General features: G+C 41.4%; 1 protein-coding gene across 7 annotated transcripts in view; it reads left to right on the top strand.

Annotated features, from left to right (window-relative positions):
- Nucleotides 1-2,237: 2,237 nt before the first annotated feature.
- MACROH2A1 (macroH2A.1 histone) overlaps nt 2,238-24,942 on the top strand; it is a 46,323-nt gene continuing 23,618 nt past the window's right edge. For 5 of the 7 annotated variants that reach the window (XM_068697720.1, XM_068697716.1, XM_068697719.1 and 2 more), the window contains exons 1-3: nt 2,238-2,374; nt 10,573-10,773; nt 24,594-24,700. In XM_068697720.1, coding sequence (XP_068553821.1) covers nt 10,602-10,773; nt 24,594-24,700 — 279 coding nt within the window. In that variant the 5' untranslated portion in view covers nt 2,238-2,374; nt 10,573-10,601. Of the gene's footprint in view, nt 2,375-5,674; nt 5,735-10,572; nt 10,774-24,593; nt 24,701-24,942 lie in introns of those variants that run through there. The other 2 variants (XM_068697715.1, XM_068697721.1) reach the window with 2 other exon arrangements.

Below are 24,942 nucleotides of genomic sequence, written 5' to 3'. Positions count from 1 at the left end.
CTATATCTAAATAAATACATCACTAATCTGGCAAAGGGAATAAAACCCGAGCCAAAGTTTGTTTTAGTGAGGTAGTTTATGTAGTGTAGTTTTACAGACTTTTGTAAGCAATGCTCCCTTTTATACAATCATTTGTGTCACTCTATGTCCTTTCAAAGCCAGCCAAAATGAGCCCTCTTTGCAGACCCAGCAGACATTTAGCTTGATAAATCTGTGCGTTGGTGGGAGGTGAGGCAGGCGGTGTTAACATTATGATGATCAACATCAGTCTCTGCGCCAGCATCCTATTCCATGGACAAATTGTTCAGGCTCTCTGCAAACTCAGGCAGAACTCAGGCAAACTTCAGAAATTCTCACCAGTGTTTGGAAAGCTTTCTTCAAAGGCACAAGATCGAGATTGCCCTTAAAAACAGACACCATGAACGATGATAGTAGAAAGGCATAGACCTGTGCTGCTTTTGCAGATAGCTATCTTCACCTGGTTGCTGTGTATCAGCCCCATTAGACAAAAAATATTGCAGGTTCTTTAGATTCCATCTAGACCTTTCCAGCTTTTCATGTCAACAGAGATGTTTGGGTTGGTTTGTTTGTTTTTAAATAACATTTGTGTGGGTGACAGCAAAACGGGCTGGGAAGAGGAGTAGGCAAGGGGAAAGAAGAGGAGCAGAGCTGCGGTGTGAACGTGGAGGAGGAGGTGGGAGGGAGATGGCGTGTGTGGATGGGAACCTGGAAAGCAGAGCGTGTCCTCAGCTGTGTAAGATGAGCCATGGCAGATGGCCTAATAAGTACTGTATCCATATCCTTAGGTTAAGGGCAGTCAGGGACTATGTGGTGCTTTACTTAGCAGGGAGTCTTTGTTAGGCAAAACTGCGTGTGTGAATAGCATTGGGTTTGCAATTAGCGCTCGGGGAGCACAGCCAGACCGCGGTTGCTTTTGACTGTGTGCTGCACTGCAACGTAATGAGGGATGGCTTGGGAGAGCAGGAGTTTTTTAGCCGCACTAAAAACCAGACCAATCCTGGCCATTTTTATGGATGAGAACAGCAAAATTTGAATTACTGAGCTTGGTTAATGGAATTGTATGGTATTGCTATTGGGGACCACATGGACTGTATGCAGCTCTGCCTGTACTGTGCCTTCTCTCCATCGATTTCAGAAACTTTTTTGGGTGATGTATCTCAGGCCAGGGGCAATAGTAACCCTCATTTCTCTTCTGTAATCCTCCCCCAGTTCCCTGGTTTTCATTCTTCCTTTATACCACTCCCTTCCTTTCTGCTTTCTTTATCATATGACAAAGCTTCTGTGAATATGTGCTGATGCCGAGCAAAACAAGAAGAGCTGGAGCATGGCGTGCTGATGAGAGAGAAACTCCTTGCCTCCACCTACTGTCCCTCAGCCCTTCTCACCCCTCGCCCCTAGGGGTTAATGGCAACGATGCTGTGCCACTGTCACCTGTCACAGCTCCAGTCGCACCAAGGGACACAGGGGAAGAGGCCACAGGCCTCATCTTGCATTGAGCATTGAAGAAAGGGAGAAGCAGAAGGGTCTGGGAGCAGCTGGGGGACAGCAGGAGCAGGGAAGGTGCTGAGGGGACACCAGCCCCTGCCCCGTAACCCTCAGCTGGTGCGGGCAGGGGCCACGGGCAGCGGGGAGCTGGCTCTCCCCATGCGGCAAGGTGCGCTGAAGGACATCTGTGCCACCACAGCAGGAATTCCTCCAAAAGCTCCATCTGGGGCCTTGGCAAGATGGCAGCCAGCCACTTTTGTACAGCAGGAGAAAGCAGTGCTCGCCACGGCGCGCTCCCTCCTCGCTCCCCGAACAAGGAACTTCGCTCGGGGAAGGATGCGGCACCGACCCCATGCTCTGCCTCTCCTCCTTGAGGAGCGGGCACGATTTGTACACAATGGCCGAGGTCCTGTGCCCACACTGGGGCTGGGCGGCGGGGAACGGAGAGGAATTGAGGGGAATTGAGGAGAATTGAGTGGAACTGAGGAGAAAACTGAGGAGAATTGAGGGGAACTGAGGGGAACTGAGGGGAACCGGGGAGAGCCGCCTCCACAGCCCGGCGGGCGCCGCTTAGACGGGGGTGGGCGGCAGAGGGGACGGAGGTGGCGGCGCTGAGGGGACCGTGGACGGTGAGGAGACCGTGAGGGAACCGTGAGGGGACTGTGAAGGGACCGAGGGGACCGGGGGCGTCCCCGTGAGGGGCGGAGGAGGCGGGGAGGGGCTGAGGGCAGGGGCTGAGGGGAGGGGAGGGACGCGGCGCGGGGCACTGTGGGAGCCCGCCCAGCCGTTCCCGTTGGCCCCGCGGGCGCAGCGCAGGCAGCGGGAGCGGGGCGGCCGCCGGCAGACATCTTGCGGCCGGGACCGCGCCGTAAGTCGCCGTGTGGGGACTGGGGAGCCGAGAGCGCCCTTCCCCGAGGGCCGGGGCCGCTGCCGGCGCCGCTGAGGGGCCTCTGGAGAAGGAGGAGGAGGCGGCGGCGGTGGTGGTGGTGGTGGTGGTGGTGGTGCTGGGGAGGGGTCCCGGGGGCAGCCCCCTCGCTGAGGCGGCTGTGTGTGAGGGGGGTGAGGGGGGGTGTTGGGTTTTGAGGTGAATTTGGGTGGGTTTTTTTGTTTGTCTCGCTCGGGTTGCGGAGGCCTGTCGCTGCTCAGGCCGGGGGAGCCGGCGTGGAGGTGGCAGCGGGGTTTGGGGGTCGGCGGGCGGGGTGGGGGCTGCACCGGGGGGGGGGGGGGGGGGCGTTGGGCCCGCCGGGTCCCGGCCTCGCCTCAGCGCTCCCGGCCCCGGGGAGCCGCAGCCACCGCCGCCAGCTGCAGGCGACGAGCGGCAGGAGGTGTCCGCAGCCGGCTCGGCTTCGGGTGAGGAACCCGTGGCGTAAAAGTTACCTGCCCAAGGCGAGCGGCTTCGGCATCAAACGGAGCCGAGCGGCGTTTTGAGAGCCGTCAGAGGCAGCCAGGAGGGAGCGAACAGCAGCTTTCGGCTGGAAACGGGGGCCCCTGGTGATTTCCTGAGCTGTCACCTCCCGTGTAGCTGCAATATGTCTGCCTGCAGGAGCCCGGCAGCCCCGCGGGCTGTCCCTGGTAGGGGCTGAGAGGAAAGGTGGGTGTAGGGTTTAGGGCATCTTACACAGCACCCAGACCTAGGCAGGGGCCGACACGGTTGTGCATGTAGCAGGCAGCAAGGGGAACAGCTGCTTCCGTACCCCTTATCTCCTAAAATCCTGTGGTTTCCATCGTAATCTCTCAAAGTAAGTTGCAGAAGGCCGGGGCGTTTGCATCTGAAGCGGGTGTTTGGAGCCAGTTTGTTTGCGAGCCTGGTGGCATAAGCCAGGTTGTTTCGTTCATGCTGATGGAAGGAAAAGGGCTGTTGCGAAGGGTTTGGATGAGGCTTGTTATTTCTCTCTCGACCATGGAAGTGGAGGACCGTTTTTTCCCCAGGACTATGTGAGGCTGTCACTTAGCAACAGGTCTGTGGGGAACTTTGCAGATCCGCTGCCTCCCCCGTTCTGAGAGTCAGTCGAAGTAAAGGAGCTAACAGCAAGTGAGCAGCTACTGGAACCCGAATCTGGGTTCTTGGGCTCAGCACTGAGTTAAAAGGTTCATGCATGAACAAGACAATTACAGTTGCTTCGACGAACATATTTTAGCAATCGAATGTGATATATTTTGTATCAAGCAGTCCCTAGCCCACTCCTGAGTGTATTTCTAGAAGTGGTCTGAAAGAAAGGAGTTACATTGCTTTTCTCCCAGGTTATTTTGCTGTGTTGCTACATTGTGGTGGCGGTTGTGTGTGCAGGGTAGGGGTTGCAGGTTACCTTGCAGTATTATGTATTGTAACCTTGCATGCTGAAATGTTTTAGGCCCCTTGGGTTCCTAAAGAGTAACTTTGTTTTGTTGTGTATGAAGCATAGAGTACTGATTGCCAGTAAAACTAAATGTTGATAGTGCAAATTAAGCCATAACTGATCGAAGAATTCATAGTTAAGGCTATAATTTGGCCTAATGATGGTAATAGAGGAAGAGTGCTTAAGCACTGCTTGCTTTATAGATCAACATTAGCAGGAAGAAAAACCTGCTACTGCAAACTGGCAAAGTAGGGATAAAGAAGCAGGAAGCAGTAATTGATGCCACAAGAGGAAAAAAAAGAGCCTCCAGAGAGAGCCTCCCTTGGGAAGAAGAGTATTGATCCGGGGCAGATCAGTGAGCATTAGGCTTTGTCAGCGCAGTGCTTCTGAGAGGTGAGTTTAGAAAAGAAGCGTTCTAGATGCAATGCTCCCTCACTTGTTAGGGAGGGATGTAAACAAGAGCCTCTCTGTGCACAGAGCTGTTACAGTGCCTTGCCCAGATCCACCCAGAAGAGCAGATGAACAGGATTCAGCTTGTGGCCCTTGCTCCAAAAAGGGTGATGCTGGAAGCACAACACTCATGGCCCCATCTGTGGGCTGAGTTCTTGCACTCCTTGTCCTCAGAAGTACAGCACCTTCATTAAATTTTTGGATTTGGAAGCATCCATGTGAATTCTTTACTGTGTTCTCACTGCTGTCCAAAATGTCAAGTGGCAAACAAGTTCTCAAAATGTTCTTTGAAACAATTTTTCCAGAACACCGAATTCATAAACAGTCTGGTGATTTCAGGTCCTGTACCAAATTTTACACTTCCTACCTACTCTACAAAAAGCTACAACACACAACTGGACTTGTTCTCATGCTAGCACTCCCAACAGCGGTCAGTGAATACAATTGTATTTACATTTTCCTGACTATTGGTGGCAGGGTGCCCAGCTAAAACTCTTGTCACACTCCCAGCACTGTTCAGAGAGGACATTTGCACATTAAGAGGATATTTGTTTCAAGGTTTCAGACCCATTGTGGAGGGTAGGGACTTGTGCCAGTTGAATAAAATTGTGCAATAGTATTCTGTTTTGCACACAGATTTGGTGAAAATGTTATTCCTCTTTTCATCCTGCTCTGCATTCTCGTGATGGGAGTTTTAGTCTTACTAACCTTCAGGAAAAAAAAGACATCCATAGGGCACTGGTAGATGAGTATTCTTTCAGGTTTTCATGTGAAAATAAATGTATACTGCTACCTTTGCAGATAAGAAATTACTGTAGTGCTGGAACAGCTGTTGTGCAACCAGTTTCACTCCTCTCTTCCAGACCACAAAGAATTGCTTCTTTGATAAAGCACTTAAACTGAAATTTGAAATCACGACAGACCAAACAGTTACTGAGTTATTAGCTCTTCTTTTATGACTGTACTACCTGGAAACCACGATCACAGCCTGAGACACTGTTGTGCTAGGCAAGCATTATTAGAGACTTTTTTTTTTTTTTTACTGACTCTGTAAGCAGTGCATTTTATAAATATGTCAGACTAGCTTCTGATTAGCCAAGAACAGAGCAGATTAGTTGTCAAAGCAAATTCAAGTGTACCTTTTCAGAGAGAGTTCAGTGAGCAGCTATTACAGTACATAAATAGGTTTAAGATGGAGTGGCAGCACTTACTTGTTAATCTTTTGAAACAATGGAAAGAAAATAGCATTGCAGTTAAGCCCTTGTGATACAAAAGTGGACTTTTCAGCTTAGTCTCTGTATGGGAAAGAGGAGAAATAATTACTAAATTTTAGTATTTGTCCTGTTGTAGTAATGGTCTCCTGCATTCCCCTATACTTACAGATGTGATGCTGTAGCTCTAAATGTAATCATCTGTTTGCTGAGTGCAGTTAATACACCAAGGTAAGCCCACGAGGAGAACAATCCCTGTCTGACGGCAGTGGAACTCACAGTAATTTATTAAGTATTTAAAAAGCAGTACCTGAAAACTATTAATAGTGAGTGCTCTTTTATTGCTACTGCTGGATAAAAGGGTCAGAGTGACTGAGTTAATGAAGTGGTGTCTGAGCTATCAGAAACCAGGCATCACTTGACTGGGGGGTGCAGTCAGTACCTCCAGAACGATCTGATGGTAAACTTTCAGAAAAACAGATGCCTTTGGCCTTTAAATGTAGATGGTATTTAAAAGTATTGTAGTAGAGTATCTACCTTCATACAGAAAGCTATGGCCAACAGACAGCTTCAAGCAGAAAAATATTAATTATGCCAATTTCTTTGCTAAACCTGAATTTTATTTTGTTTCTTAGGCTACGTATTTCTGGCTTGCAAAGATATGATAGCAGAGGAGCCTTGTTAAAATCTTTGCTGTGAGCTGACATAATACCATCACATTCTCATTTCTGTAAATTTTGAAACATTAGGAAGTGGTGTGAATCTTGCTACAGCTTTTAAGAGGCTTTCAGAAGGCCATGAGTCAGGTGCTGCATTCTGCAGCTGGGGCAATACGTGTCCAAGCACAGCAGAGCCACTGGAGAACATAGCATTAAATTTTAGTCAGAGTCAAAGGTGGGTTTATCTAAATTGACCTCTCAGTGATATCCCATGATTATCCCAGTGATAATTCCATGAACTGTCACCTCGAAACTATATCATTTTATTGTCAAGCCTTTAAAGATGCTAAGCATTTGATAGAATTTCTCAGTAATTGCATTGCAAAGGCAAGAGAGGAGTAAGAAAGGAAAAGGCTGGTCCATTGACTGGGATTTTTTCTTTTTTTTTTTTTGCCTGCCCAAATCTTGTCTGAGCTGTGGTACATGTGATAAAGCTCCCTTTGGCAAGCACTGCCTCCCTCATCTGCTGGCTAGCAGTGACTCAGCAAACAGCCCTGGTTCATTAATGTTGGCTGTGAGCCAGAGTTTCTGGTGCTACAAAGATAAACCATTTGAAAACATGTAAGGCACATAGTTTTCTTTGGTTTTTGATCTGTTGCCCTGCTCTTTACATTTAACTCTAATAAATTTCTTTGTGGTTTTTGCAAGTGAAATCTTTTTTTCTTTCCCTTCTCTTTTGCCATAGAAAACCAGAACTGGAGAAAAGTCTTTGAGAGCTCACTGGGCCATCCATCCCTCTGCTCAAAGGCAGGACGTGCAAGTTCTGTAAAGTAATGATCCCAAATCCAAGATTAAGCCCCCAAAAAGCTCTTCCATTCCAGGTTCTCTCTTCCCCTTCCAAATTAAGCAGTTGGCAAAATGAAAAGTGGTGTTTAGAACTTAACTGGAATTTCCCTCTGTTCGCTCCCAGTATGTCAAGACATAGCAATTCCTTACATCTGGTAAGGATGGGATCCTTGAGGCAGGATGCTCTGAAACTCACTTTATCACATTTTACATTTAATGTTAAAAGTTACAAAAGTGCTTGCTTTGTTCAGTATGCAAGCCCCCGGCTTTCTGATTTGGGCAATGTTTTTTTTCATAAATAACCTTACAACTAGATAGCTCCTTAACGTATAGTAGGAGAGGATCGGGTTAATTGTCAGGATATTTCCAGGGTCATACTAAGTATTGAGAGAAATGTGACCAGTATAAAATAAAAGGGGAAATGAACATCTAGATTTTGTAGAAGAGGTAAAATAATCGTTTTTTACAAGAAAAATATATACCATTTTATGTATGGGTAGGTGCTAGATGGTTACAGACTATAGGAAACTTGAAGGTATTAAGAAGAAAATAGCACGTTAAAGGGGAGAACGCTTCTTCATCTCCAAATATGATGGAAACTAAAAGCAAAATGTATTGCTCAAGCCTGATAAAGGACACTGGTTGAGCATGATCAAAGACAATTACATTAACAACAAACTTAGCATCACTTTGAGTAGATGATATTTATCCAGGGCCGGTGATTCACAGTAACTGTTTGTTTCTACATACGAAGGAACTGCTTCCCTTACTTTGTGAATAATCTTTTTCTTGGAACTGAAAATGAAAGGGCAGTGCTCTTTCATCTCCTCCTGTTGCCAGTTACAGCGTGGCCATCCATGGATATCTTCCATTTGGATTTTTAGGTTGGGTGAGCTGTATTTACGGCAGCTCCTCCCAGGCTGCTTTGGCAATAATTCTATATCACCCCGTATTTTACTCATGCTTTGATCCAAATGTTGTAGCAGCTCACAGGATGACGTTCTCCCAAGGGAAAACAAAAAAACCCAACGACATCAGGAAATAAGGACTTCCATATTGTCTTCCAGCTAGCCTGACCATCCCATAAACTCAGTGAGCTGGATTCCATAGATCAAGACCACAGCTGTCTGCAGAGAGGCTTTGTGAGAGCTCACATCTGTGTCACTCTCAAAGACCTGATCCAGTTGCTCAGCTCAGGGGAGACAAGAAGCCCCAGAACTTCTCCATTATTTGCTTCCTTTTTCTACTCCTTTCCCATCTTCCTTCCACATGTAATGTGCAAGTTCTGTATCCTAATTTTTGGGAAAATAGACAGTCCAGAACAAATATGTTCCTTTTGGAACATCTCTACTGAATTTAATTGTTTCTTCCTTTTTTCCCCTCAGTAGAAGTGCGAGTAGATTGTTTAATTGTTCCCATCCCAGTTCTCAGACTCATACCAGTTAGGAGGTCAGATCTGTAATTAACGTGGCATTCAGTTTCAGCTTTTTCTTCCCCAAGCTACCCTGTTCTGCATCAGGATCCTCACTAAAACTATGGAAAGGATTTTCACAAGGGATTAATGACCTGTTTTTAGAAGTGTTATGTGTTAAAAATGTACTTTATTGTGACAGCTAAAACTCGATTACAAATGATTAATATGAATTTACCATTTAAGGCTTGCAGGTTTCCCTTGCAAAAAATCTGATTTTTGTCATTCACCTGTCAGTTCCAAAACAAAAGAATTCCAGGTGAGGCTAGAAGCACAGCTGTTTCTCATGCCCATTTTCCCTGTTGCTTAAATTCAGTGAACTTCTTCACGTTTGTGAGACTAAACATCTGTAGCACTGATGAAAACAGAGCATGGACCATAAGAATTTGCAGGCAGAAAGCCCGTAGCCAAGTGAAAGCCCCACCCAGCCATTCTCGGAACAATGGCAGAGCTAACAAGATGACAAAATGCAGCTAAATTGAAAGGTTTGTAAACCAGCTGTGAGCTCCAGTTTAGGAGGCTTCTCTAGGGAAGAAAATGTCCTCTTCACAGAGTCAGAGCTGTTACAGAGCTGAGTCCGCAGTGAAGGGAAGGGGGAGCAGGGCTTTTGATGCCTTCCTACTTCCAGTTTCCTGTCTGGTTTTTGACATCCCTTTCATAAACATAGCCTGACTTTTGTCTGAGCTAAAAAGGTGGGATTGTTCTGTTTACTTTTAACAAGCCATAAACCTGTTGCATTTATTTTACTTAATGTGCTGTGCAGTTACAGAATCCTTGATGAGTAAAGTGTGGAGGTGGAAAGGAAAATAAATGTTTAATTTGTGAGCTTCTTTTATCCTGAGTGGTCTTGATTTGATACTTACGTAGTCGGTATCTCAGTGACTCACTGAGGTTTAAGAGACTCCAAGACATGTCAGCACAGATCAGAAGTTGCAAAATTAGAGTTGGTGAACCTGTTTTGTCTAATTCTGAGTTCACGCAATCACGGATTCAGATGGTTGGCAAATACAGTTAAGTTCATATGGAGAAGGAGAGAATTCAGCATAAACATGAGAAAAAAAAGTAGGGAAACAGAACTAAGTGCTGTGATGGGAAAGCAGGCTTGGAGAGCTTCTGCTGAGTATATAAACACACAACAACTTTGCATTCATATCAGGTAAAATTTGGGCATCCAGGAAAGAGCCGGGATGTATCACTGATGTATACCACTGGTTTCCCTAGAGTTCAGACATGCTGGAGGGAGGGAGTGGGAGAACAGTCTTCTCAGTAATTTCAAACCCCAGTGCATTGCCTAAACCTTCAAAGACACTTTGGGAGTCTGCAAAATCTCCACCTCCTTGGGTTTGCCAGTTTCTATATTACAGCCTGAGCAGAAATCAAAGAGAGGAAAAAAATATTTGACAGCTGTATCAGCAGCAGGTTTCTTCACAGAGATAAACTGAGATGCAGTTGTCAGATAGCTGCTGGGTGTTTAGACCACTGTTATATTAGGGAAAGATAGCAGACAGAAGGTTGTACTGCTGCAACATGCCATCTAGGAATCTGATTAACTTCAGCATGGAGATAGCTGGATGCTGGTAGGTTTGAATCTCAAGGGGTTCATTTCAGGTCTTTCTAAAAAACGTGTTTAGTTTACAGGAAACATAGTTTACCATGCATAGGTCTGTGTTCTGTAAATCCACACAGCCTTGAAAATCCATGTTGTTTTTTTTTAGGAAGATAAAATAAAATGTACAAGAACCTTAGTGTGGGTATGGTTTCCTAGTTGGGAACATAGTTATTCATGAGTATAACAGTCCTACCATGGTTGTTCAAATGCCAAATCAACAGTTTTTCCAAGAGAGCAGAGATTCATGACAGTTCTCCCTGCAGAAAGCATCCTCTGCCTTCATGCTAAAGTTCTATTTTACATCTTAGGTGGTTATCACACTTTGCTCCACTAATGGTGCCAGTTTTAACACGTTAGGAATTTCAGAAAAGTAATTCCAAAGCCAATTTATATGAAGTTGCTTCTCTGATTACCATCTGAAATCGTTTAAATATGGTATTCCTTATTGATAACCTTTTATCTTTTTCTTTTCCCTAATATATAGAGCGTTGTTCCAGACCTGATACAGCCAAAATGTCCAGCAGGGGTGGGAAGAAGAAGTCAACCAAGACTTCGCGCTCTGCAAAGGCTGGGGTCATATTCCCTGTTGGAAGGATGCTGCGTTACATTAAGAAAGGCCACCCGAAGTACAGAATTGGTGTAGGTGCTCCAGTGTACATGGCTGCTGTACTGGAATATCTGACTGGTAGGTTTTGCAGAACAATGTGAAAACAGTGAAATAAATAATATAAACTGAATTGGTACAGTATGCTAATGGGAAAGCATTAACAGATCCTTTGATTTATAGACTAAATAAAACGTTACTGCTGAAGTAAGGGCTATGTTGGTCCTGCATCTTAGTCAAAACTAAGGTACAGCTACCCCTGCCTCAGAGCTTTGATGGCTTTTGTGCATTGCAGTATTTGATTCACTTTGACCTGTTGTAAACACTCTTTTCCACATTGTCAGTCAGAAGGATTCTTACTGACATCACTGAGTATGGGCTGGGCCTTCAGTCTTGCAGTCCTTCCTGCTCTGATTTTGTGCCTCGTGGATTTGCTTGGGTTATAATTACTGATAAGGGAATACATTCCTTTTAAATGGAGAGCTCCTCAGTGTTTACACAGTGCTAAGGTAGCTTTCAGTGTTATTTAAGCATTTTTCCCCAATTTGCAGATTATTTTTGAGACTATGTAGGCTGTTTGCAGTTTGAAGGGGTCTGTGTGTAAATGCACGCTATTCATCTGCCACAGATCAGCATAGATTGTTTGCTTTTGGTTGTAGTCATTTTTCTGTTTCTCTCATCACAACTGAATGAGAACACCTTAAATTTTTATTCTATCTTCACAGTGCACTCTTGGAGGCTGAAAGTATTGTTTGTCCTCTGCTTAGAAAGAAACTTCAATGGAAGAAAGTGCTTTGTCCTAGATTTGCAACTAGATATGCAAGTAAAGGGCATTACGTAGCAGTTCTTTGCTCATACAAGACTTGAGACATTGCAAATTTACCCCACAAAAGAGCATATAAAGTAGTCATCTGAAAGAAAATGAACCTTAATTGCAATAGCATCAACATATGGACTTTTTTTGGAGAACCATTTTTTTCTGGAAAAAAACGGACAAGAATGAAGGATCAATTCAGGTTGCATTCACATGGCCAGATCGACTTGCAAACATGTAAGCAAGGGATTTAGCAAAAAGCAAAAGCGCTAAATGGATGAGTGTTGGGAGACAGGTTCTATCAGCATGACTACAGAAAAGCTCGTATTGGATCGCATGTCTCATAACACAGTTCTTTGTACAGTGCAATTGCTTATTTCAGTGTTCTGGTTGCAACAGATGCAGGTGTTTCAGGGTCTTTAAGCTGTAATCAGTTTTTTTTTTAAACTTTGAGCAAAGCATGTAGTATGTATAACATGACCTGAGTCTGACAGCTATGATCATACACATTTAAGGCAATTTTAAATACACCTCATAATTTATATTGACAAGGATAGAAATAGGCTTGTTTTCTATAAAGCTTCCAACCCTAAAGACGAAGATTGGTAACATCGAAGAATAATTAAGAGTATTTGATTTCTGTAAGGTATTTATATTACATTATTGAATTTTCTAAGCCATCAGACTTTTCTTCACTTGTTCGTGTTCACGGTTTTATTTATTTGAGCCTTTTCTCTAAAAGAATGCTTTTAAACTTCATAGATGGCCTTAAAAATTAACATTTCCTTCAGCTAGGTTCCTGCTTGGAGCAATAACAACTCAAATAAAATGCTTCTTAGGGTGAATGGGGCTTTGAATACTGCCTTTTTAAAGAAACAGAACAGTACAGGTGAGCTCAAGGCACTGCTAATGAGCAGCACATGTTATTGGTTAACCCTTTGATTTAAAGGTTTTCTCAGTTTAGGCAGCAGAGAATAAGCTGGGGAAATAGAGGTGTTTCGTCAAGTGCCACGCATCCTGGGAAACCGGTTGAGGAGATTTAAAATAAATAAATGTATACCCATCACTCCTTCAGGAAATAGAAAAAGGGGGGAGGAAGAAGAAGAAGAACTATGGGGGAAGGTACCTCTGTTCTTCTCCCTCAGAATGCTTTTAAACTTTTTGTGTTGCCGTTCCCTCCCCCCCCCCCCCCCCCCCCCCAAAAAAAAAAGAAAAGGTAGATAGTCTGAGGATCCTGTACTTCAACATTTTCTTTCATTGTTACACATAGATACGTCTCAAAAACATAAATACTTATTGAGTTAGTAATAGTTTTGTTTTATGACTGTTTCAATCTGGTGACTTTTTTCCACCATTCTTTAAGTCTTTTACACTATATAGCTTAATTTATTAACCTTTTAATAATGACTATATTTTCTGAAGTTCAAGTAACTCATTGTTTTCAGTATGATTCAGAAACACTTCCTGGAAATGGGATGCTTAGACATCTTTCTTCTGTGTGGTGTTATTTAATTTTGTAACTTCTTGGCAGTTATTTCATGAAACCAGAGAAATCTTGACTTCTTTATGGGAGAGTTTTCAAGGATGCTCGTGTCAGCACCTGATCTGAGGCTAAATGAAAGTGTTTGAACCTTTTCAAAATAAAAGGAGGAATGTGACCTAATAGAAATGAGACCGTGCAAAGTGGTATAATAAACTGGCTAAATCAAAAAAGCAATCCTGTGCATCCAGGAAGGAGAGGAGAAACATAAAATATCAAAAGCAATTGCAGGAAAGAAGATCTTTGGAAGGGAAATGACAGAAACGTGACCTAATAGGAAGGAACCCACTAAGGTTTGAAAACTAGTTCATGTGTGTACAGAATATGGCACTGGCTTTAATCCTTTAGAAGATGAGGTGCTAAATTTTGCTGGCCTGTGCGAAAGTTTAACTCTGGATGTAAATCTGAAATTAGGCCATAATGTGCACAGATCTGGGATTTTTTTTTTTTTGGTTCAGCTTGGGATTTGAACTTTTATAACACTTCCAGCTGTTCAGACTTACAGTTCTGTTCTGGATCCATCTGCGGGTATGGCTTTATCTGCTTTTTCCTTTGAAGGTAGCTTCCTGTTACCATATATACACTGCTATTCATCAAAAAGTGAAAATACACACTCTGCAGCTTCTTGTAGTGTGTGTGTCCATTTGGACTTTAAGCCCTGCTTCAGTCTCTGCTTAACAAAGTGCTTCTCAAACTACATTTATGTCCTTCTTGTGCCTTTGTATTTGCATGTTTGTGTACTGTATAGCTCCAAGAGAAGGAATCTGTACCATTTATCTGCACACAAATTAGTTTGGCTGCTTCAGCTGCTGTAAACTAAAAACTTTTCATGTTTGCTGTGCCACACATACTTGTGTTTTACCAGCATTGAAGCAAGTGGACCTAATTCCTTTCTTTACCCTGGAGGAATAGCGTGGATGATGGACTATAACGTGTGGTTCTTTTTTCTTCTTGGCAGTTAACAGTTCATGCAGTGCTGCCTATCTTGTAGAGAGATGACATAGAGTAATTGACTAGTTTCTTCTGTTATACAACTAGTCTTAAGCATTATTAACTAGTTTAAACTGGCAAGAAGTTCAGTGTTACTAGTTCCTTCTGTTTCTTTCCTTATTGTGGCACTTTCCTTACAATTGTTCATTGCATGTTTCCCCATACATGTAGTTTGGAAAACTACAGCCACTCCTTATTTTCTCTGCAAAGTAGTACACATCAGTTAATATCAAATAAAATACTGAGTCAGTCAAGAGGTCAGACTTCATCTGGGGCATCGTAGCAGCTCTGATGATGTATGGTTTTTATTTGGCAGAATTGATCCAGCCCTACAAGTAAACGCTTATCTTTCCTTCAGACCTATAGCTTGCAGAGGTTACAGCATAGTCCAAACTCTTACTCACTAAAAGACACTCATTTGCCCTTGGAAAAAAAAAAAAAAAGAAAAATCTCTTGAGTGTATTTAGAGGTAGCAAGAACCAGGCCTGTAAGCGATTTCTGCTCCCCCTGCCCCCAGTCGCTTTCTCTATGCTGTAAATAATTTTCATTTGCCAAAATGTCATAGCAAATAAGGAGAAGGAGAAGTTTATAAAACAGCAGGAGAACCGAAATACAGAAGAAATAAGACTTTGATTTATATTTGTTCTGTACTTACTGAAGTAAGGTAGGAGAAAAATGTCTGTTTTCTCCATTAGACTTTTTTTCCAGTGGGATTTTATTGCCCATTGTGTATTGTTGATCATGTATTTTGTCAAAATGTAAACTAAGCACCTTTTCAGTCCCAGGGTTAGAAATTGCATCTGAGGCATTCTGGTGCTTACCCGAGTTTTTGTTTTCAGGCTTACTGATGTCACCAGAATCCCTTAATGGAGGTTCATGTGCTGGAGCTCAGCTCGTTGCATTTTCATCTTGATTAATTTTCGATGTGGAAAACTTTCTTAGGCCAGCTGCCGATTGGCTGCAAAATGCAAGTCCTTCCCGAATGCAGTAAGTTTAACTGCTCACTTCAGATGCTCACTTTCCAATGTGCAAGCTAATCAGCTTGAACTGCTGTTCACCTCTCGTGTTCTGCTCGCTGCTGAACATTTTTACAGGGTCACAGAGGAAAACAATGCTTTGCCCTGTTTGTCAAAGCAGAAGTACTGCTCAACTGCTTTGAGGCAGAGGGGTAGCTCAGAGGGCCATGCTAAAAAAACAAAACATTAGGTTAAAAGCAGAGTGAAGTTCCAGGCATTTTGAGACAACATAATAGCGGTCTTTAGGGAGTAATGAAATTTAAGAAGGGAATTAATTGACAGTATCTATTTGATACAGTTGAAACGTATTCACTACCAGGATACATTTCTTCTATTTAAACAGGCAGCTTTAGAAACGCTAATCCCTATTACAGTGTTGTGCCACAAACTGTGTCCCAGAAGAGGTTTAAAATAAATTAAGGGGCTTGTAGGACCCATGCTCTATTTAAGCAAGCATGAAACTACCTCTTCAGACGCAGGGTGTTTTTAACATGGATTAATACTGGGCCTAAAATACATCAGGGTCGCAGAGACCTTTGAAAAATACCATTACAGAAAGCTCCTTTGTAACATTCCTGTTTTATGTAGGGCTTGAGTCATTTTCTTAACAGAGGTGAGATTCACAGCTATGCTTTCAAGAAATGCCACTTTAGATTTAAAACTTCGCACTGTTATCATTTAAGTGGTTAACTTTCTTTCTGAACTAATAAAGGCATGAATTAGTCTGCTTCAGATGTATGTAAATGAGGAGTTTTCTTTCACTGATAAGACTTCCTTTGGCTCCAGACCTGTAAACACTTAAGCATGTGCCTGTCTTAGCTTGTAGTCCCATAAATTTCATTGGCTCTTCTAGTTACAGAAGCTGAGTTAACACAACATGACTTGCCAGGTCAGGGTCCCACTGTATTCTCCAAGCCACGCAGATCAGGGTTGATGAAAAATAAGTGAAAGTATTATCACAAAACAAAAGCCCTTGCAATGCATCCTGATTAGCCAGTACAGATATTTATTTCAGAAGGGTACATATCAAAATTTGCATTGTGGTGTGTCATATTGAGAAAATGTACAGAATGGTAGGTTAGGGTTGTTGGGGCTTTTTTGTTTTTACATCTTAATCATGAATAACTTTACCCCATTGATAACTGTTAAATTCTAGTTACATTTTAATATTCTTAGATGTAGAATAAAGAGAAAACATAGAATTCTACTAACGTTACATCTCTTTATTTGCCTAAGTTGCTGTTCAATTTAATAGTGGTGCAATCATCATTCAAAAGTGTATAAGGGGAAAGGGTGTTGCAGAAAACTCATGCCAGACTGAAGAACACACCAACAGAAATTCCCTGTGAGGGTTAAAATGGGCATAATGCTAGATGAGAAATTAAATATGTAATTTAAAAGCTGTACTTTACCATTGATAAATTCCTTTTGTCATAGGCAATTTAAAAATGTATGTTGGATTTGTTTTCTAAGAAATGTGTGTTACAGTTGAAGTGTAAAGAACTTGGGTTAACTGCCAGGGTCCCGTTAGACAAGAGAGCTGGTAGCATCGCTGGTCATTCCTTCAGGCCTTCCTTCTCTGACATGGTCTCCTTGTTAATCCCACCTTGTACAACACATGAAGTAATACAGAATATTGCTGCGAGAAATTAGCAGTAATAGCACACTGAAATAAAATACACATGGTGTTTTTAACCCCGTTGACATTACAGCCATGCATGTAAATGCTTTCATTAGTTTATGATAAGTTTCTTTATTCTGTCCTCAGAACGGGTGCTGCATTTATTTTTTGTTCTTGAATGTCTGAGGTATATAACAGCGGTCCAGTTGCAAGCAGCTAATCTTCAGGGTTGGAATTTATATGGGAGTTCACAATTTGAAGGGATCTTGGCTCAGGGCTATGAAACAGGTTTTCAGCAGTGTATAGCAACAGACTTTTATGAACTTTGATGGAGAGTTTAAAAGAGTAATATTAATTTTCACTTGTATGTGTCAGCTGTTTTTTTATGACATCACAGGTAAGAGCTATTTTTTTTCCTCAGCTTTTTTCAAAGTTTAGAGGTTCTTTCATCAAGTATTGTAAGAATGCTTTTTTTCTTTTATTTTTTTCTATATGGATTATATAAGAATGCCTGAACTCTGTTCACATTATGTTTTTGCCTTGGGTCTTCAGTCTTCTTTTCCACACTGTATTTATCCCTAATTTTCTTTCAGGGATGAAATTCCATATAGATTGTTAGGTGCAGTCAGATGAAATGCTCTGTCCTTGACATAAACTTCCTCAGGGAAGAAATAAATATAGGGGTTCTGCAGTGAAATAAGAGTATTTTTTAAATAAACAGGAGGTACTTTTCCTCCAAATTACAAAAATGTCTGTGATGTAGTGAGGCTTGTTATTGCAAGATGTTATGGATTCCAGAAATTTGAATGGTTGCAGAAAACAATTAGACACATCCATCGAAATAAATTCCATTGGGAGATGCACATGAAGATAGCATTTCTAGCTTCAGAAGCCCCTAAGCTGCAGATGTCTGGTAGTGTTCTTGAAAAACTGCTTTTTTAGTTTGCCAGTTCCTTGAATCCTCCGGAGAATCTGCAGTTGGGCGCTGGCAGGGGACAGGTTATCAGGTTAGATGCATTTTTTTGCTGTGATGAAATTATAGCTAGATTAGACTACCCTTGAACACTCAGAGTAATAGAACATTTTACATGATATATTCTCCAGGCATAGATTTAAAATAAAAAACCACATATTTTTGAATATTCTGTATAGTCTCTCCTGTACTGCTTCCACAAAGTAATAGAGAGAAAGATTTGCAACTATTTTTCTTCTGAATAATAATAGTTGTATTTGTGTGCAGATGCACGTATTTATTATGACTTCCATTGCCATCTTGATACAAAAAGCAGAGGCTTGGAGTGGTGAAAGGACTTAGCGACAACAGCAATTTAATGAGTCGTAGTATTTTCAATAATACATTTGGAAACCTACCTCCTCTGCTGTCAGAGGCGGTATCTAATACAACCATCATCACCATCTGCCAGATCCTGTTGAAATGACTGCTACAACAACAAGAGCACAGCATATATGGATTGCATCAGGTCGTTGTTTTGTAGAGTCCTTGATAGTGACTTGGATGCTTTTCTTCTCTTTACGTGGGCATGGCTGCACACACCCCTGCTACATGTAACCATCCCTCCTCTGCCCAGGGTTGGGAGCCACTTGAGTAAAATCCAGAATTTCAATATGAAGCCCTCTCCTCCTTTTCTTTGCTTAACAACATTATTCATGCTCACGGAGTGTCAGCAGATGATTGTCAGCTGCCACTTGACTTCTTTAATGTTTGGAAATGCAGGTTCCTAACATGTGCCTGCAGAGGTCAAAGACTAAGTGAGGACCAAGTCAGAAGACATCAGTAGTCTCCTGCACTCTGTAACAGCCAGACCAAAGCATACGTGCTGCATTTGATCAAGTGACGTCTGGCAGCAGTTAAATTAATCATGTTTGAGTGTATTTCTAAAACATATGTAAACTGTTAGCAGTAACAGCAAAGTGTAAAATGCTGGGTAGAGTAAGCTCCACAGAAACAAAAGGGTTAATTTGGGTTGGATAGGATTCTTTAAGTCAGTGGAGAAGGAATAGGCTATCACTTTTTAAATCAGTTCTCAGTGTGACTGTTATAATAAATAACATTTGAGATTTAAGTTCATTTGAGATTGAGGTTCATTTTCAAGTTTCATCAGAAAGTGAACTCATACATTTTACAGATCAATATTTAACCAAGAATTAAAAAAAAAAAAAAAAAAAAGGAAGTTAAATAGCGTTAGATCTCCTACCAAAAAAAAAAAAAAAGTAACGGATTGTATTAAAGTGTGGAAATGAGAAAAGAGCTGAAAAGAAGTGTGAGTCAGATCAGAAGGCTCTAAGTGGAAGTGGCTTTTGTGGCCTGAACTTGGATTTTATGTAAACAGCAGTCTGTCATCTGCCTCACAGAAAAGCAAAACTTACAATAACTTGGCAAAGTTAACAGTTTCTCCTTCGAGGGGCCTAGTTTTGATACAGCTCAGAGACTAAAAACTGAAGTGATTTTTTTTTATCGCATCCTAAGAGAATGATTGCTCTGTTGAGAGTTGAGGTTTCATCAAGGCTTGTTCAAAGCAGTAAAATTTCTTGAATTGATTTTCACTGCATCAAATTTCCATGACTTTGAACCGAGGCTGAGAACTGTTTTACTGGAATGCATACGAGGGAAAGTGTTATTAAATGATTCTGCCTTCACTGTTAGGACTGCAGATTCCAGGGGGATTGGGTGGAATACACAGAGAGAAGAATGCAGGAAACTCTTAACAATCTTGGTTGATTGGGGTTGATTGGGTTAAAACCTTCCGGAATCATGTAAAATGATTCTGAAGTCAATAAAACGCTGATGGAAGGATGATTAATTTAAAGTACAATAAACAGACTCCTTGTCATGTAGCTGGCTTTGTAGTAAGTGCACATTTTCTCAATGGAATTGTATCAACATTTCATTTTGCTTTCATTTCTGGATATTGTTCTCAATTTTATTTTGAGGAGAGGCTTCAAAATTTTTCAGAGACCCCGGACTTGTTCCTTGTTGGAACTTTTGTGTTCAGAAATTGGCTTTGTGTCAACACGTCACCTGTTAGTTGTTAAGAGCTTAATTTTCAAAGCTATGATTTCATCTCCCGGAAGAAAAGGTGGACAAAAGGATTCGATGCAAACAGCGGTGGTTTAGCTCGAGACGTAAACCCCCCAAAAAATAAAATAATAATTTTGGGATGAACTCAGACCAGATTGAACATTTACGTTTAGGAAGCAATACAGCCTAAAATGCATGCTAAGCTGGAGGCTTTGTCATTTAAGCTTTTTAGTCAGTAATGACCAGTAATACTTTGAAAATTAGGATGACCGAGCTGGTGTGTTGATACAAGTGGGAGAAGAATGCAGTTACTTTTGTTTCCGTATAGGTCTGCAGTTGGTGATGTGCCTGCTTTAGGTTCTAATAGTAATTTACTTTATTTTAACCTCAGTGTTGAGTTCTTGTCCCAAAATCTGCCAGTGTTGTGAAACACCAAAGCAGCGGTACTCAAGGCACAGCAGTGCCACTGTGAAATAGGGAAATACAGATAGTGAATTTGGGAATTTTGGGGGATGTCCAGAGATGATCAGAGGAGAGAAGTCTCCAAGTAAAGGATGAGGAACTTGTTCTGGAAATTTGCTTTAGGATGGAGGTATCAATGGAGACTTCTAACACTTCTTGGTTGTGTTTGAGTAGGAAATGCCTTGAACAGCTTTTCCTGTGGTGTTATCTCAGGCTTCAGTACAGAGATACACAACCTATTTTCTTCTTTTAAAATGTTTAACTGAGCTTTAAAAAGCTCAGGAGAGAAAACAAACAAACAAAAAAAAAACAAACACCTGCTTTTGTTCAAGTGCCGAGAAGACGCTTAGACCAGTTTTGGTTACCAACATCCATTTGCCTAGTTCCAAACATTGCAAAGAATTTTTTCACTTGATATAAATGACAACGTTTAAGTTAATTTTTATGAGAAAATTTCCTAACATTAGATTTTCTTCTCACTTTAACCATTTATTTTAAAGATGGAAAAGAAAAATATGAAGTATAATTGTGTATTTTGAATCAAACTTCTGTGTTTATACTTGCAACGTAGAAGTAATTGATATGTGAATCTATCACATGCTGACATTACATTCCTACTTAGTTATTTCTTTCCTAATTATATGCTTTCCACAGGTTATTACTAAACTTTTCCTTATATTTGCAGTTAAAGCAATGCATGTTGTTCTGCTTTTTTGAAATATACCTAATGGCACAGAAAAAGTCATTGGGTAAGTCAAACATGAAGAGTATCTTTTCTAGTTAACCTGAGATTTCAATAAGTAAAAATCAAAGAAATGTACTTAGGAAAGCTTATAATATTGAAATACGTTTATATTTTCTTCAAATTTAAGAAGAATTACGAAGAATTTAGGAATTAAGAAGAATCTTCAGTAAAGTATCTCATAGCTGCCTCTTGCCTGAGTGGTGGTGGTACAATTATTCCCTAGTGTGTAGTAAATATGTGAAAGGAATGGAATAGACATTATACAACTTACTTGCATCCTTTTTGTGAGCCCTCACTTTTTTAAAATTATATTGTTTTGGTCTTCTGGCTGGATGTGTACGTGCCACGTAACTCCTGACATCATGGAAGCTCTTAAGATTTTTTTACTTTGACAAAAACAAAGCTTTCTATGTTGACTTTGTTCAGTTGCGTGAGTTGAGTTTTGAGTATCAATTTGTTGTGAATTCTCGTAGGTGATTGATATTTACTCGTTTGCATATTCAGGCAGACTTAAATTGGTTTGTGTTTATAAATTGCAAACTTAGATGTAATTAAATCATTAAACTTGCTACAGTATTAAAGAGAGAGGAAAAAAATCAATGCATTAGGCTCTCCATTTGACTGCCTGTGTCCCAGTCTAATGATGCTCTCTGTCCAGGGATGCTGCACACTTTTTTCCTACTGTTGGAAAGTTACCTTTAAGGAAGGTAAAGGTAAGGTTTCACTCTTTCATGACTCAAAGCTTTGAATCTGGTGGAAAGTGACTTCCAAAGCTGCCCCAGAGAAGGGTCTGACCAGAGAATTCAGGTCCAATCTCAATTTTAAATACCTTTTCCCACCTACTCCTCTTTCAGCTACATGCCTAAATCCAGAGAGATTATTCTGAAAAGCTGATTCTCCCTTACAGAGCAAGCTAGATTTTCATCTCATTTAAGATTGGTTTCAAACATGGCTGGAACACCATTTAAATCCTTGGAGCTGAAGTAGCATAAAACAGATGTGAAAGGAAAGTTGGCTGCACGTCCTCTCCAGCCGAGTAGTTCGGATCCCATCCGGATCCAGAAAGTCTTCATTTCAGCATTTATAAGTGCTCAGATCTGCTGGGTTTGGGTCAGTTTTGTCTCTGTCAGTGATAAATCAAAACATTGCTGCCTGTATTGGCGTCAGCCCCTTTGAGAGTCCCCCTTTGGCCAGATTTGTTCACCCGGCGTAGTTTTGCTGCTCTCCGCACGCCCCAGCAGTGCTCGGTTATTGTTGGAGAGCTGTGAGGAGGAGGCCAGAGGAAAAATTCCCCCCTCTGTGCCCTCCTCCTTCTCTCCCAGAGCTCCTCTTTTGTGGTCCTCGACACCATTGCAAAGCGTTCTGTTCCTGCAGAGGAAGTGGGGTACCTCAACTTCCCTAAAGGACCATTAGAAAACTGTAATTTCAAAATGAGTTTCCTGTCCAAGGAAGAGGGCTTAGCACTTAGAAGAACAGTTCTCCACTGTACAGGGCAGACATTTTAGTTTTATGAGGAACAAATAAAACATTCCTCTGTGCTTTACAGGCGTAACACTTTCTTAGGCCCTTTAGTTACGAAATGACCTGTCTGCATAGTTATGCTGATCGGTTGCAGAGAATAACACGGCCCGACTGTTCAGCCCTGCCTGACGCAGTAAAGAAGCAGAGAGGTGGGGGAAGCAGGGGCAAACTGCAAAGTAGGCTGCTGTTTGTGGCAAAGCCTACCCCTGCTCCGCAGCCAGCAGTAAAGTCTGAGATGCAAACAAAACAAGTCCTGCTCTGGAGAGGTGGAGATGTTATTGCAGTGACGCAGAAGCTTCTGAGGTCAGTGGGGATGTGCGGGGTGTACCCCAGAGCACAGCTTGTCCTTCTGAATGTGACACAGGTCTTCTGAATGAGATTTTGAATGTCTACTGTCACTACAGGCAGCTGTGTGCCCTGCCGAATGCAAGCTAGACCTCAAATGTCTGAGCTGCAGCTTGTAAGAAGTACGTGAAAAGGATTATGCCAGCTTAATTCTGTTCTTTGGAGGTGTGGAAAGCATAGTCAGGTTGACCTTACCCTGTTAATCCTGCTTTAAAAATAAAGTAATTCTTGTCAGCTCGAAACGTTGTAAGAGTTACTTCTGGGGGCTTAGTTTTGTATTCTGTCTTGCCCTGTAATACAGTAAATTGTGCACTGGAAAGCACACAAAAATATCAAAGGCCTACCATGAAACTCAACTGCAGAACATCCAGAAGCAGCTGGAAGTTTTACAGGAGGTGTCACAACTAGCTTATTATAGGACTTAGGATGAAAACTACTTGGTGAATCATGTTAAATTCAGTCTAACAAGAAGCCATAGTCTGTGCTAGTGCCGCTGAAGATTTACTGTGTGTTGCAGTAAAGGCATGTGGTTGCCTGGCCTTTGATTCTAGGCTTTCATTTCAAGATTACTGTCCAAATTTACTTCTATTTGTCTCTAAAGCAAGCTTGTAGGGCTTTCATGGAGTAGTCAGTTGTTAAACATGAAACCAATTTCATACACTAGTTCTGATGTTAAATTTTAACTTATTTTCATGTTTTATATATGTGTGTGAGTGTGTGTGTATATATATATATATATATATATAAACGGGCATTTTCATTTCTTTTTTTCTTCTTTTTCTCCAAAAGTTTACAGGTTTACAGAGGGTAGTATACCAAAAGCAATAGTAAAACAGAGGCTTATGCAGAGGATGAAAAGGTTTTGTATAATAGAGACAGCAACAGCATGTAATTGCAAAGTCAGATAAACATATGCCATCTTTTTTTATTGTTCCCCAGACTTTCTTGTAATTAATTTTGGTCTTTGCCTAAGGCTTGTTTTGTTGAAGACAGATAAGTTAGCAGGTAAAGCTCCAGCCTTGCACTTCACAGATCCTTACAGGAGAGCAAGTTAATCTTTCCTAATTTGATAACAGTCATCATACGCACACCTGTTAAACATAATTTGTCAGGAATGGAGATTTTTTCTAAAAGGATGATTTACAAGGAACAAACAAACGTGACTTATCAATTACCTCTTCTGGACAAGAACATCTTCTCAAGAGACAGAAAATCATTAAGTCCGTGTAGCAACTGAGTTTGTATTTTTAGTACCCTAACTTGGATGTTGCTTCTGTAATGTTACAAAGAAGGAACTGAGAATAGGAGCTTCTCCAGTAGTAATAATAAAAAAAAAAAAAGAAGCAATGCAAGCCGGAAGTCATATTTGTGACAGGTTTGAGAAAAAAATAAAGATTTTGCACATCTAGTACCCTTGTAGAGTAGGGGGATCCCTTGTAGAAGGGGGATTGCAGGAAATAAACACACAGTAACCTTGAGAAGAACACTGAAAAGTCCAGAATCTAGAGGAACTGTGTTAAAAGGACAAATATATATATTTGTATATATATATATATAAAAAAAAATAAATAATTGTTTGTAGTTTAGACCATAGGACTTAATGTGTGCAATCTGCCATCAGTGGTTCTACATAAAAAAGCAAATAAAAATTTTAGGGTTAGATGCCTCATTCAGTGTATTTTGTGGCAGTGAGGAGTACCATACAAATCAGATACCTTTTTTGCTTGAATGCTAAATAACACATACTGATTTTTCTTAATGATCACAATGTAATTAAAAGGGGCTTGCTTTTTTTTTTTTCCCCCAGCGGAAATTCTGGAATTGGCTGGAAATGCAGCAAGGGACAACAAGAAGGGTCGAGTAACTCCTAGACACATCCTGTTGGCTGTAGCAAATGATGAAGAATTAAATCAGGTAAGAAAAAACCCCACTGTGTGAGGGCCGGGATTTCCTTCAGGGCTTTTTAAATTGTCTTTCCATATAGCTGAATAGTAACTCAAGACCTCTGCTTATTGAACAGCCCACCAGGAAACAGCTCATTCACTCACTAGCACACTCGCTATGTAACTAACTAGAGCACTCAGCTTAATTATGTATTTCAGGACACTTAAAATGTGTGAAAATGCAAGGGAGCTCTAGTGTGATATTTGCTTGCA

The sequence above is a fragment of the Anas acuta genome, chromosome 14 (genome assembly GCF_963932015.1).
Source record: "Anas acuta chromosome 14, bAnaAcu1.1, whole genome shotgun sequence".
Classification (NCBI taxonomy): domain Eukaryota; kingdom Metazoa; phylum Chordata; class Aves; order Anseriformes; family Anatidae; genus Anas; species Anas acuta.
The sequence above is the reverse complement of the archived record's forward strand: the minus strand, read 5'-3'. Positions and strand labels throughout refer to the sequence as shown.